This window comes from Nuphar pumila, chromosome 3 (genome assembly GCF_984573655.1).
Source record: "Nuphar pumila chromosome 3, dmNupPumi1.hap1.1, whole genome shotgun sequence".
NCBI lineage: Eukaryota > Viridiplantae > Streptophyta > Magnoliopsida > Nymphaeales > Nymphaeaceae > Nuphar > Nuphar pumila.
In genome coordinates this window covers 968,533-989,333 of record NC_143251.1, presented here as the reverse complement: position 1 = coordinate 989,333, position 20,801 = coordinate 968,533, and the positions used below count along the sequence as shown (strand labels likewise).

At 37.9% G+C, this 20,801-nt stretch overlaps 1 protein-coding gene across 4 annotated transcripts; it reads left to right on the top strand.

Moving 5' to 3' along the window:
* The first annotated feature begins 6,418 nt into the window (after positions 1-6,418).
* LOC149841574 (protein ESSENTIAL FOR POTEXVIRUS ACCUMULATION 1-like) lies at positions 6,419-19,779 on the top strand. 4 transcript variants are annotated; one of them, XM_089998553.1, is made up of 10 exons: positions 6,419-6,578; positions 8,539-8,627; positions 8,858-9,769; positions 9,846-9,966; positions 10,053-10,241; positions 10,345-11,160; positions 11,278-14,140; positions 18,136-18,281; positions 18,375-18,434; positions 19,208-19,779. In XM_089998553.1, the coding sequence occupies exons 1-10, from the start codon at positions 6,497-6,499 to the stop codon at positions 19,591-19,593; spliced, it is 5,664 nt and encodes a 1,887-aa protein (XP_089854679.1). In that variant the 5' UTR covers positions 6,419-6,496; the 3' UTR covers positions 19,594-19,779. The 4 variants fall into 4 exon arrangements, with proteins under 4 accessions (XP_089854679.1, XP_089854678.1, XP_089854680.1 ...); XM_089998552.1 differs by having other exon boundaries at positions 18,136-18,311; XM_089998554.1 differs by lacking the exon at positions 8,539-8,627 and having other exon boundaries at positions 18,136-18,311.
* Positions 19,780-20,801: the final 1,022 nt, after the last annotated feature.

Here is a 20,801-nt window from a genome sequence, read left to right as displayed (position 1 = left end):
ATGGACCACATTGAATGCATCTATAGGGTTAGATTTGCAAAAAAACCTTATAAAAATCTTAATTCATACCAGTTTATATGTTACAACTTCCCTTGATCCAAGGTAACTAAAATATGTAAACCAATCAAATATGTAAACTGGTATGCACCAAGATTTTTGTAGTTTTTTTTTTCTAAAATTTCACCGTACGAATGTGATCCAGATGAGTGGTTTTATAGAAATAGACTCTTGGATCATCCGATTATGATGCATAAGAAGGATCTTTTAAGGATTGAAAATTAATAACTCATAATTCTCATGAACATGCAAGCATAAAAAATCACATTTCTTGATTTAATTACGATGATCTAATAGTCGATTTCAAGCAAATGGACCATGTTGAATGCATCTGCAGGCTTAGATTTGCAAAAAAAATCTATGAAAATATCACTTTATACTAGTTTACATGTTATAATTTCTCTTGATCCAGGGTAACCAAATTATATAAACCGGTATGCATTGAGATTTTCATAAATTTTTTTTCTAAAATTTTACTATACAAATGCGATCTAGATGCATGGTTTTATAAAAATAGACTCTTGGATTATCTAATTATGATGTATTAGAAAGATCTTTTAAGGCTTGAAAATCAATGGCTCAAAATTTTTGTAAACATGCAAGTATAAAAAATCATATTTCTTGATCTAATTATGGTGATCCAATATTCAATTCCAAGCAAATGGACCACACCTAATGCATCTGTAGAGTTAAATTTGTAAAAAAAACCTATGAAAATATCAGTTTATACCAATTTACATGTTTTGTTAGTTTACATATTATAGTTTCCCTTGATCTAGGGTAACTAAAATATGTAAACTGGTATGCATTGAGATTTTCATAGTTTTTTTTTTGTTTTAAATTTCACCATACGGATGCGATCTAAATGCATGGTTTTATAGATACAGACTATTGGATCATCCAATTATGATGTATAAGAAGAAACTTTTAAGGCTTGAAAATCAATAACTTATAATTTTCGAAAACATGCAAGTATAAAAAATCACATTTCTTGATTTGATTACGATGATCCAATAGTCGATTTCAAGCAAATGGGTCACACTGAATGCATCGATTTGCAAAATCGATGATTTAGACCATTGTCATTATTAATACAAAACCGACAATAATTATTATTGTCATTATTAATCTAAAATTGATGATAATTGTCATCACCAATACATTGATTAACTAGTTTAATCTAAAACCGACGATAATTATCATCATCAATATATCTAAAACTGACAATAATTATCATCATTAATATTAATCTAAAACCAATGATAATTATCTTCGTCAATATGTTGATTAACTAGTTTAATCTAAAATCAACGATAATTATTATCATCAATATAACTATAACCATTAATAATTATCATCATCATTATTAATCTAAAATTGATGATAATTATCGTCATCTATATAAATCTAATACGATGATAATTATCATCGCCTTTAATAAAGAACTGACAATAAATATCATCATTGATGTTAACATTTTATTTTTCTCTAAATCTTCTAGCGGAAGGGCTCCCTTCTTTTCATTCCCTCACTTTTTCTTTTCATTTTTTTGTAAATTTCATTCTTCCCTCTTTCTCTCCTCACTCCTTTCTCTCTTTTTTCTTTCTTCTTTTCTCTCTTTTCTTTTTCATATTCGCTCTCTTTCGGCAGGTACTCACCGTTGAACGATCCCTCCCCAAACTGGAGCAATAGGCTGCCCAAGAAGACCATCCTCCTCAACGACTATGACTACGAGCACTGGCTCATCATCATGGGGTTTTCAAAGAACCTGAAGCCCTCCAAGGATGAGATAATCACCACCTATGTCAAAACCCTAGCCATCGTCATCAGAAGGTACTATCTTTTCGTTCTTCTTGGCCTTTCCCTCTTTTAGTTTCTTTGATTTCTTGCCTTGAAGGAGAGACTTTTTCTTTTATTATTGCTTTTTGTGTGAATCTTGTGATCGATTATCAAGGAGGAGGTGAAGAAGAATTTCTACTCGGTGTGCACGACAATGTATACAAGATTTGTTGTTTTTTCTTTCCATAAAGTTTGGAGTTATGGAAAAAACACTATGATAAGTTTTTTTTTCAATGCTAGTGCACTTGCATAAAGAGCATCACTATTGTAGTTTATGAGAAAAGAGATAAAAACTTTCTGCTATCTCTTTAGTGCTATATCCATGCATTCTTTCTAGAATATTTTGTTCTTACTACATCATTCTTGTAAATAGGGTATTATACTATTGTCACTTGTTATTTTGTCAATTTTATCTATTGTTTAAGGCTGAAGTTCCTCTTTCATGTGTTTCTAGCTTTACAAGGCATTAAAGTCTTTATACCGTTACTAGGAAAAACTAGAAATCATCAACAATTCTCTTAAAGCAGGTGAACACATTTTGCCTGTTGAGAAAAAGAGAAATTTAGATCGCCCGATGCTCATGAGTTTCCTGCTTCAAATTTTTTTGTTTTTAGCATCATTCTTTTTGTTACTGACTTGGGAGATTAATTAGGCTAGGCAATTTGAAGTACCATTTGTCCTCTAGTTGTTATTCTTTAATCTTTTGTAGGGACTAGTACTTACATCTCTCCCTCACTCATATGGTTGCATTTGATGTGTTGAAATTTTTTATCTTTTGTTTCTACTATTTAGGTTGAGCAAACATAAAATGTTCTCTTGAGCATACATAAGATGTTTGTGTATGAGAATATAGTGCACATTCTTATATTTTATTGATTATCACTTTTTATTATATATTATTAAAATTGTTGTAATGATGGTTGTTATGGACTGTTTTTAATTGTATATGTCAGGTTATTTGAATTGAAGAGCAATTTCTATAATAACAAAAAAATCTGAATTTTGAATTGAGGTTTAAAGTGTGTTTGAAGTGTTCTGTAATAACAGAGTTTGCAGTGTTATATTTTTCTATAATAATTGAAGTGTTTTGTAATAATCGCAGAGCAGTTTCTGTACGAACATGGAAATTCACACGATTCCATGCAAATTTCATAAGAATTGAGCCACTTTTCATATAATTATGCAAAATTTCTATGAAAAGTTGCATGATTCCATACAAGTTTTCTTCTAATTAAGCAATTTTTTATCGAACTATATGAAAATTCTATTCAAATTTGCATGATTCTATGCATTTTTTTTCTAATTGTGTGAATTTTCATTAAACTATGTGGAAGATTTATGCAAATTTGCATGATTCCATGCGTTTTTTCTTCTAATTGAGCAAATTTTTATCAAACTATGTGAAAGTTTTATGCAAATTCGTATGATTCCATACAATTTTTCTTTTAATTGAGCAAATTTTTATCAAACCATGTAAAAGTTTTATGCAAATTTGTATGATTCCATGCGATTTTCCTTGAGCAATTTTTCATCAAACAATGCCAAAGTTTTATGCAAATTCACACGATTCCATGAAATTTTTCTAATAATTGAGTGAATTTTTATCAAACTATACTGAAGATCTATGTAAATTCACACGATTCTATGCAATTTTTCTTCTAATTGTGCGAATTTTCATCAAACTATGCAAAAGTTCTATGTAAATTTGCACAATTTCATGTGATTTTCTTGTAATTGAGCAAATTTTCATTAAAATATAATTTTTAAAAAAATAAACTTTTGTTGATGATATTTATCGCCGGCTATATCAAACTTAATAGTGATGATATTTATTGTAAGCTATTTGAACATATATGACTTTTCAATATTTATACAATGATAATAATTGTTAAGTTTAATCTATACCCGATGATATTTATCGTCGGCTTAAAATAATATAGACAACAATATTTATCATCAGATATTTTTGACTTATATGTTTTTAATATAAATAGGATGATATTTATTATCGAATTTAATTACTATAACCAATGTTATTTATCATCGGCTATTTGAACATATATGATTTTTCAATATCTTTATGATGATAATTATCGTCGCCTTTAATTACTATTATCGATGACATTCTAGAGCCGACCATTTTATACCGACTATATCATATCGTAAAATTTATTTTTAGATACACGATGATATATAAATATCGTCCAAAATAGTAATATAAACGACTATAAAGGGCCGACGATGTAGGTGACAATATTTATCATCGTTTATGTTATTGGCTACCATAAATCATGTATTGCCAACTATAAATATTGTCAGCAATGACCTGTTTAATTTCTTGTAGTATATACAAATAAACCTTTGGTGGAGTTGGTTTCTATAAAATATGGCAGGATGGTTCAGTTGGACTAGTGGGGGTGCTTCATGAGGGTGGAATAGTGTGTTACATTGCAATTCTTTTCTTCATAAATGGGCCAAGTGGAGGATTGGAGATGGTCATGGGGTCGAGTTTTGGTTTAACCCATGGACCCCTGAAGATCTTTTGCTGCAGCTTTGTGATAACCAGTGGTCGATGGGCTAATTGAGGGGCATGAAGGTTGTAATTGTACGTGATATGATCGACTTATGTGTGGTTTGCAGGTCTTGAAGACGTGGGTCACCTTAGGTATGAAATTGAGGGGGTTAGTAGGTCAGGTGATACAATATGATGTAGCTTGTGCTGGTTGAACGATATAAAGATTTCACCACAAGCAGCAGTGCATGGGAGGTATTGCATTGAAGAGGGATGAGTTTTAACCTGCACAAGTATTTCCACAAGAAGTTCCTCGGGCGGCAATTATTCTTCGTTTGGTAGTTGGCAATAAACTTTTTTCTCAAGATCGACTTCAATGATTTGGGCATCATCTAGCATGATATTGTGCCATGTGCAAACGAGAGAGTGAATCAATTAATCACCTATTCATTTCTTGCAAGCGTAGCCATCCAGGTCTGGCGGCAGGTCGTCTTGTTACTTTGGACAATGGAAGATCCCCCTCATATAGTCTCACTGGTTAGATCATTTTTGTGATGGGGCAAGGAATGATTTCACACACAAGGCAATTCATATATAGTGCTTGGCTATTAATGTTTCATGTTGTTGTTTGCAGAAATTAATTAGATGCAAAATTACATTTTCACTGTTGTAGCCTATTCAGACGTCAAAATTGTTGGATTTGTTGTGAATGAGGTTAATTAGTGCTCATGTCCTTGGTATTGGAGAGGAGTAGAATCAAGGTGTTTTTACTACTACTACTTGGTTGCATGCTGGCCGCTGGGTTATTCCTTCGGGATCACAAAAGTCATAATCTTGCCTTAGGTGTCACGGTGAATCAATCTCAGAGACACTTGAAGGGAATGATGTGCATGGAAACAAATTGTAGAATTGATAACGCAGGAGGTCGCAGCCACCACCAAATCTATCTATTGAGGGATGGTGACATTGGAGGTTCTTCAGCTTATGTTTAAGCTCACTCGTTTCTGCTGCCTGCCAAGTGGGTAGCTAAAGAGCAGAAGATGTTTATCATATCAATTGAGAGCTAAAGTGAGCCATTCAAAATGATCCATATTTTCTTGTACGGAGAGGGGTTGGGTGTTTTGATGGTTGGTGTAAGTAGGGATGCCAAGGGGTTGGATTTAGAGTTGTTACCTAATCCAGTTTAATTTTTCTGGACAGAGAAATCTGGGGTTAGGCAGACCTCCCCCCCTCCCTACCAGTACCATTGGGATTCTAACTTGCAACGTCCCAACACAAGTGGAGCCCCCCCCCCCCCCCCCCCCCTGTTGGTCTGATTAGTCGTTTGGTAAAGCAAATTAGATATGCTTAACAACGGGATTTAGATATACTATGCAAATTTGCGTTCGAATCCATATATATATATATATAAGTTTGAACCGAATTCAAATCTGCCGGATTACTTGATCCAATTACATATAAAAAATGTTTGATTAGCTATTTAGATTCGGATGTGGTATTACATTTTTTTTCCCTTTGCTACGAACGATGAGATAAAGTTGGATCTAGTAATGCCTAGATTCAGGCCGATCCGATTACATCCCTACCGGCGCTGTTCATCCAACCATCATGGTGTGATAGCTTATAGGTTCAGATGGGCCACACAAAATTTTTCAGAGCTGTTGGTTCTTGCGATGGAAACGGCATCGGCTTAGGGCAGAGGGAAAAGACCATGGTGGTTGGGTTGGATGCCGTTCATCGCAATGATGAACGACATCTCTCTCTCTCTCTCTCTTTGGTGTGAGGATGCCGTTCAAGCACTCATCGAGAAAGGAAGCACAGCAGTTAGGGCTCCCTCACGAGAGCCAGTCCAAGGGTCAACGTAAGGGAGAGGGACATGGAGTGGCAGATTAGTAAATATGAAGCCGAAAAAGGGCAAGTATTTCTCCTCCTCGCTTTCTCCTCTTGCTATATCCGCTTTGAAAACAGGCCGAAAAGGTTCCTCTCTCTCTCTCTCTCTCTCTCTCTCTCTCTCTGCCATTCACACGCCCTTGCCTCCCGTCGTTCGAGTTTTCTTTTCATTGTCGGAGCTTCTCCGCTCGATCCTCCATGGCCGAAGAGAGGACCAATGCCGAAACTCGCCGGAAGCAACTCTCCGTCCACCCTTCACATCCGCCGCCGGTCTCCAAAGGTGCTCTCTCCCTCTATCGTTCTCTTCAGCCCAACTCGTAAAGATCACGTCCCCTCTCTTTTCCTGCCCGCGCCGCTCACAATCTCTGCGATTCCTTCCTATTTGGAGTCGATGCCCTATTATTTCTCGATGTTCGAACAAGACCTACATGTCTAGCGGTTCTCTCCACACTACTTGTATCTGCGGGCCAGTTCCGCATCTGCTTCCCTCCCCTTTTGTTTTTTTCCTGGGGACAAATTTTCAGATTTTAGCTTGGTATTTGGCTTCCTTTATTATTTCTAACAAATTTCTTCTTCGAAATTTCAATTCTTTCACGGCTTTCAAGTATCTAAGTTTATTGCACTAGGGATTCTCGAGCAGGCTCTTCCCGATATACAAGATTGTGGTTTTTTCCTTTATTTGAAGACAGAGGGGCCTTATTGTTAATATTTAAACCAATACAAGTCGTTCGGTCCTGACAAAATCTAACCACTATCGTGTTTTTTCGGATGTACGCGTATAATAATGGATATCAGGCGTGTGGACCCTATGTGTGAGGGCTAGTTTTTTTTTTTTTTTGGTGAATAGGCAAACTGGGGGATAACCCCTGTAGGATTCAATAGTAGGTTTTTATTTTGGTCCGTGTGACAGTTGCACACATGGATGATGATTTATTTTGTACGTGATCTGCAGTTTTTAACCATTGTCCCTTATGTATTGAACTGGATATTTTGATGGAAGAAGGAAATGGGTGCATATGCAACCTTCTGCAATTGTCTGCTCAGCCTGATTGGCCTGCTGCTTCACTGAGTTTTTGTGTGCGCTCACAAACTCTGTAGAGTGCCCGGTGATAGAGATGGGACTAGGCGTCTTTACACGTATTGAGTGACCTAGGATGTCATAGCCGAACAACTTTTTAACCAGTTTCTTGTTTATAAGAGAAAAACTACTAGACTTCAATTTCCCTTGCATAGAACTGCATCTTGCTTTTAGTACCATAGATTGCCTGTGAGTGCTTCATGGTTATAGTTGCCATCACTTTTTTAGATGGCACTCTTACGTAAACTGTTCTTTTGAACGTGTTTGCCTTTTAGCTTTTTGGTGTGTTATAAGTTTCAAATTTCCAGCGCTATTCAGACATACTTTCCAATTGTTTTATAAACTTATAAATATCTGGATTCTCCATCATAGCGCAGAACCTTGTTTTCTGGAATTTTTTTATACAACAGAAAGGCCTTTATCTGTTAAAGTTTGAAAAAATATGGAGGAAGAGGTCAATATATGTATGCATCTATGTATCTAACCCAATATTCGGGGAAACAGTGCACTTTAAATATTGGACGATCTTGCCTTAACAAGCATTTTGTAATTTGTTACAAAAGTGATCAAAATTCTCACCAGTTACTACTAACTTAATTTTAAGGGCAGTGTGTGGATCTGTTTTGATATTCATGGGGCACTTTATTCAGGTCTTATATGTTAATCTATGTATCTAATCCAATATTTGGCGAAATAGTGCACTTTAAATATTGGACGATCTTGCCTTAACAAGCATTTTGTAATTTGTTACAAAAACATTTGACGATCTTGCCTTAACAAGCATTTTGTAATTTGTTACAAAAACATTTGAAGTGATCAAAATTCTCATCAGTCACTCGGTACCGTGCTTTCTACCACTAACTTAATTTTAAGGGCAGTGTGTGGATCTGTTTTGATATGCATGGGGCACTTTATTCAGGTCTTATATCTTAATCTATTTCTCTAACCCAATATTCTGGGAAATAGTGCACTTTAAATATTCGACGATCTTGCCTTAACAAGCATTTTGTAATTTGTTACAAAAACATTTGAAGTGATCAAAATTCTCACCAGTCACTAGGTACCGTGCTTTCTACTACTAACTTAAGTTTAAGGGCAGTGTGTGGATCTGTTTTGATATGCATGGAGCGCTTTATTCAGGTCTTATATGTTAATCTTGCAGATATTCAAGAGCCTGAGAACTCTGTGCCTCTTTCACCACAATGGCTTCTCTCCAAGCCTCTGGAGAACAAGCCAGGCATATCATCAGGGGTAAGTGTAAAATTTTGGGTCTATTTGCAGACTGCAGTGATCACAGGGTTATGGTGATTTATCAGATGCTTATGACAGTTTGATATCAGTTAAAAAATCAACTTCTGTCTTTTAGTCCTGGGCATGCTTAATACTGGCTCAGGGGTCCAACCAACTATTCTCACCTAGAGGCTGGTTCATTTCCTTGATACTTAACAGTTCACATTTTTTTGATGCATGATGCTTTATAGGACTCTCATGTGAGCGTTTATCCTAACTACACCAGTCAAATGGATGTTCTGAAGAGAGCACCAGGGAACAGCGAGGAGCCTCATGATGTCGAAAAGAAAAAGGATGTTTGGCGGTTGCCTCTGCATGACTCGGAATCTGGTCGCCGTGATCGTTGGCAAGATGAAGAAAGAGATAATAACTCTGCTGTTCGCAAAGATCGAAGGAGGGATGGTGAAAAAGAGCACAGCGAGACTCGGAAGCCCGAAAGGTGGGGTGAGAGCTTGTCTAATAGAAATACTGGAGAAACAAGGAGGCTTCCGTTGGAGCGCTGGGGCGATTCTGGTAGCAGAGACACTACTTATGAACAACGTCGCGAGAGCAAGTGGAGCACACGTTGGGGCCCAGATGATAAGGAGTCTGAAAGTTGGCGTGACAAGTGGTCAGATACTGGAAGAGATGTGGAGGTAACTCGTGATAAAGTAGCACCTGCTATTAGTATTCATGCAAAGGAAACTGATAGGGAGTCAGACCAATATTCACGTTCATGGCGTGCTACTTCACAATATCGGGGGAGGGGTGACCCTTCACATCATCCTACATTGACTCCAACCAAGCAGGTTCCAATGTTTGGGTCTGGTAGGGGACGGGGAGACAATGTTCCTATTAGTTTTCCTGCTGGTCGAGGAAGGGGTGTCTCTTATGCAAGCATGGGGATTAATGCCTCTTCGCATAACATTGGTACACCAGAGAAGTGTGAAGCTGTTCATGGGGACACTTCTGTTATGAGATATACTAGGACTAGATTGCTTGATATATACAGGATGACAGATGTTAAAACATATAAAAAGCCAGATGGGGTGGATTCTTCTGGTCTCACACATGGGGAACCTCTTGAGCCTCTGGCCTTTTTTGCTCCTACTCCTGAAGAAGAGGTAATCCTGTTGATAGCTTATTTTGCAAATGTTAATCATATTTTAGCTGATATTTGTTAATTACTTCCCTTGGCAGTCAATTTTAAATGGAATTGACAAAGGAGACATAATAAGTAGCGGGCTACCTCCAGTCTCAAAGGATGGTTCTGTCGGCCGGAACTCTATAGATACAACCCAATATAGGAGAACCAGGATTGGTACTTCAACCTTTAAGGATAACTTTAACATTTTAGTGATGTCATGTGGTTGACTGTTGAAGTTTTTTTAATTTATGTTTGGGCAGGAAATAGAGAGGATCTTCCTGCAGCCCTTGAAGACTACAAAGCAGAAACTGCTGGCAACTTGAAAGGAAACTGTGTGAGTTACTCTGAGAGCCGTGTTATGGAGAAATTGAAATCATTTGGGGGTGACCACAAGGTGGATTCAACTCAAAACTGTTTTCCTTTCCAGGACAACAAATTTAGCATGGAAGGTGCTGTCATTATTGGAAGCATTTTGAACTTGTTAGACTTTTCATTTTTGAAATATTTAATGTCTATTTGAGTTTTCTTATATAAGTTCTTTAGTCTTTGCAGCTTCAAGGACTGAAGGTGTTGCTCCTAAGAAGCCAGATGAAGTAACCCATGGTGATACAAGCATGAAGGAAAACGTTTTTGCAAATAGAGGCATGCCATGGAGATCTCAGCCTATTGGAGATCAGTCACATGGACCATTTGGTGAATGGAGAGATTGGACAGCTGATGGTATGCCAAAAGCATCTGATATGGACTGGCCACAATCAAGAAAAAATCAAGATTCTGAATGGGGAAATGACCCATCTGTCCTGTTATCACGTCACAAGGACGAGTGGAATGTTCAGTTCAAGGAGGGTCCTCAACCAGATTTGAGCAGAAATTTCAATCTTAGAAGGCAAACATCTGGCGTTTTTGACAGAAGGGAAACAAATATGATGCTTGGCAGGGAAGATGCTTCTGGTTTTAAAGAGAAGGCAGCCGTTTGGAAACCACATCTGCAGATTCCTCCTGAGGATCTATCCCTTTATTATAAAGATCCTCAGGGTGAGGTTCAAGGTCCATTTCAAGGGAGTGATTTGATAGGATGGTTTGAAGCAGGATACTTCGATTTGGATCTACAAGTTTGCTTGGCCAGTGATTCAGCTGATGCACCATTCTCATCCCTCGGAGAGATCATGCCACACTTACGAACAAAATCTGGGCCTCCTCCAGGATTTGGTCTGCAAAAACAAAGTGAGATTGTGGATGCTGCAATCAGGACAAAAAATGATCTGGGAAGTAGACGCGAGTTGGCAGCTGAAATGGAGAATAGATTTTTAGATCCATTAATGCCTGCAAACATGAGAAATTCAAGAGAAACATTCACACTGCCAGAAGGTTTGTTCCCTTGATGAATAGCTTGCATCTGTCATGGTAAAGCAGTTTTTGTATAATTGCTTGTTGTGGTATTCGTGGAACTAAGATGTCTTAGTGCTGTACTTTATTTCTCTGTAGGCTCTCAAGGACACCTTGGAAGTAGTGCTGGAGTTGTGCAAGCCATTGGAGCTGATGTGAACTATCTCTTTGCTCAGAGAATGTCATCAGACCATCAGGGGTCACTTCCAAGTTCTTTCCATAACTGGCCTGGAAGAGATACAATCCCTATGATGTCAAAGACAGAGGTTGTAACTAATTCTTCTATTTCACATTCAAAACTGCTGCCTCTGATGTCAGATGGACCTGTTCAGATGCCTCAGAACTCTCAGTTTGTGGACATAATGTCTATCCTACAAGGTGGTGCTGATAAGACCTCGACTTCTGTTGTTAATATTGGGTCCACCCCATGGTCAAATTACCCTGACACCAGATCAAGTGCCAATGTTCCAAGTGGGTTTGATATTCTTCAAGATAAGGTGGACAGACATCATATGCAGAATTTCACTTCACAATCCAGTTATGGTTCCCAGCAGCAAAGGTTGCCTCCTCAGCATTTGCCATCATTTTCACCTGTGGTTACCCAACTTGTCGATCATCCTTCCAGTATGGCCTCACAAGAAAAGCTTCTTTCTTCTGGGATTTCTCAGGATCCTCAGATGTTAAGTATATTACAGCAGCAATATTTGCTCTCCCAACTTCAGATAAATCCTCAGACAGCAATGCCTAACCAGTTATCTCTTTTAGATAAGCTTATGTTACTTTCTCAACAACAGAAGCAAGAGCAGCAGCATCAATTGCTGCTGCTGCAGCAGCAGCAGCAACAACTTCTTTCTCAGGTTCTATCAGAACATCAAGGTCATCAGAACTTTGGTGAATTATCGTACGGTCAACTTCCTGCAGCTGTTTCACCGGGAAGTGCTGCTATAGATCATCGGATGCTTCAGCAACTACAGGAATCATTTCACATTAATTCACAGATTCCACAGACCATCCAGCAGGCAATCCCCGTTTCACGGGAAAGTCATGTCCTTGAGAACTTCAGTCATTCACTTGATGAACATGTGGCTAAGTTTTCAGGTCTGTCATCACAAGTATCTGTGGAGGTTAATTCTCTTATTAGTTCTGAAGTTCCACCTGTGCCATTGCCCCATCAACTTTCTGGGGGTATTTCTCTTTCAGGAGGTCAAGAAGCTACCTTTGCACATCCTATTGAAGCCATCCAGAAACCCATGTCTGTGTCATCACTTGCTGTGAATGATTCCGCTCCTACTAGGATTACATCACATGCGACTGAAGCAATGGAGAAGTTGTCAGATGAATTGTTGCTTCAAAAGAATAATCAAGGTTTAGATAGATTTCCTGCAGCAGTTGAATGGTCACAAAATGTTCACTCAGAGCGTGTGTTGAAAGATGATGGAAGTTGTGCTGGAATAACCTCGGATTCTCCACAGATTGCTGCACCAGTCCCCTCTTCTGATGTGACTGACAGGAGTGGCAGTTCTTTCTCTGGAAAAAATAATGAGAAGGAAACCTTACCAGTTGATGCTGCTGAAGAATCAAACTTGATAAACATGCAGTCTCATGCTGATGCTTCTGCCAAAGAAACCAAAAGTGCAGAGGAACGCGAGTTGAAGAAAGATTCCGAGAAGAAGTCCAGAAAGCAAAAGAATTTAAAAGTGCAGTCCTCGTTAGATCAGGGAAGGGGACTGCCCAAGACAATTCCTTCCCAGCAGCTGAAGAAAAATGTTGAGGTGGAGGGGATAAGCATGGGGAACATGAAATCCAGTGGATGCATGGAAACAGGAGAGGCTGTGTGTTCAACATCCACACAAAAGATGTTAGATGCAAAACATGGGGTACTTCTAGCAGACACTATTCCCAACCATCATTCCCTAGGTAGTGGCTGTGTTGATTCTTCAGAGCCTGTTGGGATTAGGGATGCTACAAGCAAAGTTGAACATGTGAAAGGTGATGTGCAGGCACCTTCTAGTCATTGTGCATGGAAATCTGCTCCTGGACTGAAGCCAAAGTCCCTGCTGGAAATTCAGCAAGAGGAACAACAAAAGGCTTTAGCTGAAAAGGTTCCTGAAGTTTCAGCATCTGTACATCCTTTAAGTCTTTCATCAGTCACTCCCTGGGCTGGTGTTCTTGCCAATTCAGATGCTAAAAACACTAGAGATGATAAGCAAGATGGGGTGAATTCACAATTTGTCACAGTGAATTCTATGGTTGCTTCAGGTCCTAAGAACAAGAAAAGCCAGTTACATGACTTGCTAGCTGAAGAAGTCTTGGCCAAGACTGCTGAGAGAGAATTAGATATTCCTAATCAAGTTGAAAAGGGTTCTGTTTTGCCACTAGCACAGCTTGAGGAACCTGCATCTTCTAACGATGTTGATGACTTTATTGAGGCCAAAGATACTAAGAAGAGTCGTAAAAGGGCAACAAAATCCAAGGGCACAGGCACCAAGACATTATCAAATGTTATTGTTTCAGATCCACCGATTGCATCCATTCCAAATGAAAGGGGTAAAAGTTCACGCCAAATGCAACAAGAGAAGGAAGTCTTGCCCGTTCCACCTTCTGGTCCTTCATTAGGGGATTTTGTTCTTTGGAAGGGGGATCAGACAAACTCTGTTCCTGCACCTGCCTGGTCTAATGATGCAGGAAAAATCTCCAAGGCCACATCATTGAGAGAAATCCAGAAAGAGCAGGAGAAAAAATCCCTTTCTGCTCAATCCCAACCTCAAATTTCTGCACCGAAAAGCCAAGCAAATCGGAACATTCGAGGAAGTGGTTCTTCATTTCAAATGTCTGGATCATCACTATCAAAAGAAGCATCTCCTATCCCAATCAGTTCAGTTTCTTCTGCCCATTCAAGATCACGGACTGAAGATGATCTGTTCTGGGGTCCTTTGGAGCAGCCAAAACAAGAAGCTAAGCAGTAAGATCATATTCCTAATTTTGGAAATAATATACACTATTTTGGTTTGACATGGGGCATGCACCATGAAATTGCTGTTTATTCATGGCACTCCACAGTTTCATGCATTAGTTACTTGCTACCCTTTGGTAGGCACCTGTGGCTGTTGCATTGCTCTGTGAAATCTAGTGAAAACTCAATGAGCATTCCTGACCTCATCAAACAAAAGTTTCACTCCAGAAATGCTATCCTTTCCCATGAAATTTTGGAACTTTACATGGTCATAGTAATGGGTTTGGGTTGTAAAATTCATTTGCCACTCCTTGCAGTTGGTTCTACGATTTTATTAGCTATCATCAATTTAAGTTAAAATTGATTTTGGAATTTGTTTCCCGGTCTTTAGTTTCTGAAATTTCACATTGGTTTTGCTTCATTATGCCCTGTCCCTTTAAGAAGTATCATTAAATTGAAACCATAAAGTTTTTGTCTAATGCCTTGTCCCTGCACATGGTGTGTGTTGATTAGATAGATATCACTTGGGGCCACATCTTTTGTAGTTGCTATTGTATATGAGAACAACTTATGATTCTGTATTATTATTATTTTTGAGACCATAACCTGTGAACATATTCTGCATATTTGTATAGGCTTGCCCACAAAATATTTTCTTGAAGTTGCTATAAGCTGGGTAAAAGCATACTGATGGACCAAACAGTTTGCTTACTAGGGGCATACTGCAGCATCATTGTTCCATTTTTAGTATCTACATCTAGTTCAAAAATTCTTTTCAAGATTATGTATTTGGTTTGGATATTTCGGACATCAAAGTGTCCTCAAGGGTTGACATGCTATTAAGGTTTTTTTTTGTTTCTTTAATATTTGAAGCAACACAGTTTTTTAATATGATACACACTTAAGAAATTTCTCTTTAAAATGGGATTACTGATAAAAGTGATTATGGATTTAGGTTTATAAATTAGTAATCTTTTATAATTTTTATTGTCTTCTGGAGTTACATGTAGGTTTTACTTCTATTCTAATGCATGTAAGTGTATGCCTTTAAATTTCTTCTCAGCTAACTGGTATGAGTTAAACTGACCAACAATGAATATATAAATGCATCTGAATACATCCTTATGTAGTAAAAGTATGACCACTTACCAGCCCTCACCTAGTTGCGCAAAGTGGCCTAGACATTGGCTAAAGACTAGGTGAGGGCTTGGTTGACCTGGCAACATAGCCAGCTGGGAAACTTAGACGAAGGATCGAGTAACCAATATATATATATATATATACGAACTGCCATATGAACTGGGATATTTAGAGTTTTTTTTTTTCATGTTTCTTTCGTAACTTGAGTGTACAGATGTGTTGTATGTGCTCCACTTTGTAGGATCAGCTCTTGGATCATCTGATTATGGCATGCAAACAGGTTCTTTTAGGGCTCGAAAGTGATCGACTCAAATTTTTTGTAAATATTTAAGCCTAAAAAAATGTATTTATTCATCAAAAAAGCACAATACAAATGTTGATTCCTAGCAAATGGACCATGCTGAACTATTAGGATCCTGATGTTTTAAGGGCTTGACGTTACACACTTTTATCACTCAAGGATTTTTGATGTATTGGTTAAGAACCTAACATTTTGTATCAAAGCAACCTCTACGGCTCAAGTTTGGATTCTAAAAGGGGTGACCTAGGAAATTGGCTGTCTGAACCAGTGTGAAAACCGCCAGAAGATGGACAGGGATACTTGGAGACAAGGCTAGAGTTAAAAAGCCGTCCTGGAGTGGGCTGTTGATGATGTCGGCTGCGGGGCATGGTAGGTTGTTAGGAACTTAGGATCCTGGTTGTTTGAGGGCTTGAATTTATGCACTTTAGTCACCCTAGAGCTTTTTGGTGCATTGGTTAGGCGCCTAGCACAAACACATCTGCAGGGTCAAATTTGTGGAAAAAATACTTCATTCATATGCAATTTGCAGGATTTGCTGTTTGTATATTCTTATTTCCTTCTAAAGTGTATATATATATATATAGTTTTTGCTGTATTACATTTTACAAGTGAGGCTCATTGCCTGATGGGGATCTGAATTGTGAGGCCTTGGGAAGGAATATATGTCCTATACCAAAAGGGGAGGAATAGTCCAAACTGAATGTAAATGAATAAAAGATTGACATTTTGCTGATTTGAAGCCAGTTGAATAACAACATAAGCAACTCTTGTAGTAACTTTTACTTGATAGAAATGTAGGTTAACATTTTAACATGGACTGTAATCTATGTCACAGGGACTCTCCAACCAGGTGCCGCACCCGATGCGGTCAACCTGACCCTGGGTGCAGTCAATGCACCTAGGGTCATTTATGTCAAACATTTGGACTTTATATATATATATATATATATATATATATATATATATATATATATATATATATATATATATATATATATATATATATATATATATATATATATATATATATATATATATATATATATATATATATATATATATATATTTGCCGCACCCCCGCCCCCGCACCCATGTGACATAGACTATAATCAATTGTAACTGATCTGAAATATATTTTACAAATCACATAGATTTCAGATTTGGGATTGTAACAGCAAAAAATTGGTTAGATGTGGGACATCCTATTGTCTGACCTGATGATTTTCTGAATCTGAATCCAAACCCGAATGCTTTATATATGAGCAGTTAAGGGCCAACCATGGCCCGACCCTGATCTGACACATTGCAGCCCTAGTTGTCGCCCCTTTTTTTGACATTCTATGTACATTTATAACACAAACACGGGAATCCTTAGTCTTCCTTTTCCCTAGACCTCTTGATTGTTGACTAATAAGGCTTCAACAATATAATAGTCCATTTAGGAATCACCCATATTTGCCTGGGAAGCTAAATGATATTGTAGGATGCTTGTGCTTTTTTCAGAGAGCAGTAAAGAAGGATTAGAACTGCTGGATTTAAATGTTAACATTAAATTTGGAGAATAGTCAATGCGATACCATTTTCTTACATGGCAAATGATTATATGGTGCCATGAGGTAAACACGAGGTTTGTATCATCAGAGAATGGTAGCTGTCTGGCATGCCGTCAAGCAATATTGACAGCAATGTGGGCATTTAGTGATCAACTTTTTTATGATGTGCCTAGAAGCTTTCAGAGGGAATGGAAGTGCTATTTGTGGAAATAGAACTCTTCTAAGTGCTTGTTCCAGTGTGCAAGCAGCATGTGGATTAGAAACTCATATGGCAGTTGGCACTTAGTAATTTGATAAATAGAACATATTAAATAACTGTAAATAACATAACATAAACAGGAAAACAAAAGGTTCCTAAAGTATGTGAGCTGTTAATGACCTTTCCTACTGACCAGACATTACTCTCTAGATGTAAGTTCTTCCACACATATATCCACTTCTACCTATTTACTGGGGAAAAGAGAGACATACTGTCACAGTGCTTGACGCTTGAGTGTTAGAATCTGCTGAAACAGCGCATTAGTAAGTTGGTGATACTTCTTGAATGTTAAGGAATCTGGTGAAACAAAGCTATAGTGAGTTGGTGATAACCCCGGGAGTCTGCAGCTTCATGGATTTGCATTGTGCCTGGTGATCTAACTGCTGTAGAAAGAGCTAGTGCTAGGTGTACTGTTGGGGCCTCTCTCTAAAGAATAAGAGGTTATCTTGCACTCTTACTACTAAAAGAGAGTTGATGTTGTTTGCCTGCTTGGTATGTATACACATAAATGGAGAAAATTGTTTTTTCAAAGGAAAATAAAACATATATACTTTAGTTAGGCTTTCTAATGGACCATGACCATAATATTTTAATATCGTCAACATATGGATCATCTCTGCTAGTAAAATTTATAGAAAATTTAAGGGTAATTTAAGGAATTTTGTAGTAATTAATGAAGAGCCATTTGTTTGCAACAAGTACCATATGAGATTCTTTATGAACCCCCTCTAATGTTTATGTATGTTTTCAGCTTGGAGTTTCCATCCCTTACTAATGTGAATAACTGGGGATCAAAGGGCAAAGGAGCTTCTGCAGGGTCGTTGAATCGTCAGAAATCTTCCAGCAATGCCTTACAGTCATCACCTGCTTCTGGTTCTGCTCAGTCAATTCTGAAAGGCAAGGAAGGAACTATGTCTATGCATACAGGCAAGGTCACATTTTTCTATGACAAAGTTGAATATCGTGTTATTTATTTTCCGTTTTTTGCAGAGGCCATGGGCTTCAGGGAATGGTGTGAAAAGGAATCACTCAGGCTTACTGGTACAAAGGGTATCCTAATCCAAACTCTGCTATGTGAAAGGGTTCCTTTTTCTTTTCTCTGATGGTAAAACTTATGGGTTTTTCTATTATATTAATGGGGTTCTCCATTATCCTTTTTGTTATCTTGAAAGAACTTTTCTCTAGCGGACATCTTGCTTCCACTGAAAAGAAGAATTTTCTCATCTGTAGCTTTTCTGTTTTAATATTTATGACTTATCATAAGATTGCCAGTAAGATATAGCAATCCATACAGCTTGTATGTGAAAACAAAAATGGATTTTCCTCGTGGAAAAATTTTTGTTTGAAAATGCAAGGAATACTTCAAAACACATTTAAGAACAGAGAAATGGGTTTGTTAAAGCGCAGAAATGCTTATAAGTTTTCTGAGAAATAAAAGAATATTACAAACATTGGAAACTAGAAATTTGGTTATTAATATCTTTAAATGGTAGAAACTAAAGTTGTAAAAGGTTAACCTCTAATCATTTGAAAAATAGGGGAATGCTTGATTTTACTATATTTTCATGGTTTACAAAGTGCAAGCATGAGAATGATGTACCTTGATAGAAAACACAAATAAAATGGGTATGCATGTGCACGTGTTTGTCTTTGTGTTACCGGAACGATTTTAGCAATCCATGCAGCATCTGTGGTGCTATGCATCTGTTTCATATTTATGTTGTGTCATTTGTAATGTGTTATAGATTATCTAAGAGTTTTTCGCCGGAGACAATGAATTTTTGCTTTATGCCTCCGTTTTCCGTTAATTTGCTGTTGTTTAGATACTAGTTTTCTGGAATTTTGCTTGAAGCAGTCAACTTCAGAGGCCCAGTCTCTTCTGATTGAGAACCTTGGTTCTTTGGATCCATATCACGAGTTCATTGATAAGTTCATCAACTATAAGGAGCTGCTGTCCCCTGAAGTTATTGAGATTGCATTTAGAAACAGGGGTGACTATAAGGAAACCAGACTCTTCTTTGATGCTGTAAATACTGACGGTAAGGCAAGCTTGGCGAGTGACCCAGATGCAGGCCTTGGATTGGATAGGTCTGCAAAGGGAGGGAAGAAGGGGAAGAAAGGTAAGAAAATTATGAATCCGTCAGTGCTAGGATTCAACGTGGTTAGCCGTCGTATTATGATGGGAGAGATTCAGCCCATCGAAGATTAGGGGGTTCAGAATTTAGAGTGTAAATACATTTTCTGAACCATTTGTATATGTTATCTCTTTGTCCTTTTTATATTTCTCCTTTTTTTTTTCCGGTTGTCTATAGAGTGACAGCATGTATGCAACATTGAGTTAATAGCTCAAGCGGTTTTGAGGAAAATTTATGGCAGTGGTGCTCAATTTACCAAACAATGTTATGTACCCATTTCACAATTTTATTATATTTGTCTTATTGAAAGAAACTCGTGGCTACAGGGTGGGCCCCAGGAACTTGGCCAGAGCTGATGCAGTTCGCAACCCAGAAGCTATCGTATTAACGAAGACAGAGTCCATATGGCAGCATTTTCGTGTATATGAAATTTGTGAGCATAAAAGGCACAAGTAGGAAGGTTTTCGCAAATATAGCACGATTTTGCAACTCATTGATGTGAACGTTCCCAAAATGTTCCAACTTTATTTTACCAAAAAAACAAAACAAAACACAAGGGGCACATTCCGTGTAGAGAGATGACGCAAATACAGACACATGCACACACGGCGCGGAGAGAGAGGCGTTGGTAGGAGAAAAGCACCAAAGAGCACCTACTTTTTGTTCTGTCAGAAAAAGCTGGGGTTAGGCAGACACCTATCAGTTATACAACCATATACCATTGGGATTTGAACTTGCAACGTCCCAACAACACACGGTGACATGCAAAAGGTGCAAGGCGTGTTGAAAGCCACTCTCCCCTTTCAACAAGGTCCTTGAGTGGTTCGAGCCCTTGTGCTCCGATACCAAAACAAACGCAGAGTTGTCTGGTAAAAAGCCTTAAAGCAGCAATAATTTCTCTCTATGGTAGAATTTAATTGGCCAAGGCAGCCTCGGTTCGAAGAATATGTCTTGATTTCCTCAACCATGTGTAAAGTTACGATTTCCTCTTTTGTTAAACCAAGAAGGGCTTTCCTGTATAGCAAAAAAGCTTCGGGTAACTATGGTTAAAGTTCTTTTCTTGCTTATATGCTCCGGTTTTGTTAAACCATGTGACATAAGCCTGACAAAAAACATTCATGCAGCACCCTGGGTGGTAAGTACTAAGCCTTCAATTGAATTTCTGTGAGACACGCTTCCATAATGGTGCTATATTCAAGTATACAAACAAAGCATATAAGCAAGAAAAGAACTTTAACCATAGTTACCCGAAGCTTTTTGCTATACAGGAAAGCCCTTCTGA

Excerpts from the sequence above, each read along its gene's own strand:
- LOC149841574 (XM_089998552.1), top strand. The coding sequence starts at position 6,497 with ATGGCCGAAGAGAGGACCAATGCCGAAACTCGCCGGAAGCAACTCTCC. Across the intron at positions 6,579-8,538 it reads TCCGCCGCCGGTCTCCAAAG|ATATTCAAGAGCCTGAGAAC; the intron begins GTGCTCTCTCCC and ends TTAATCTTGCAG. Across the intron at positions 8,628-8,857 it reads AGCCAGGCATATCATCAGGG|GACTCTCATGTGAGCGTTTA; the intron begins GTAAGTGTAAAA and ends GATGCTTTATAG.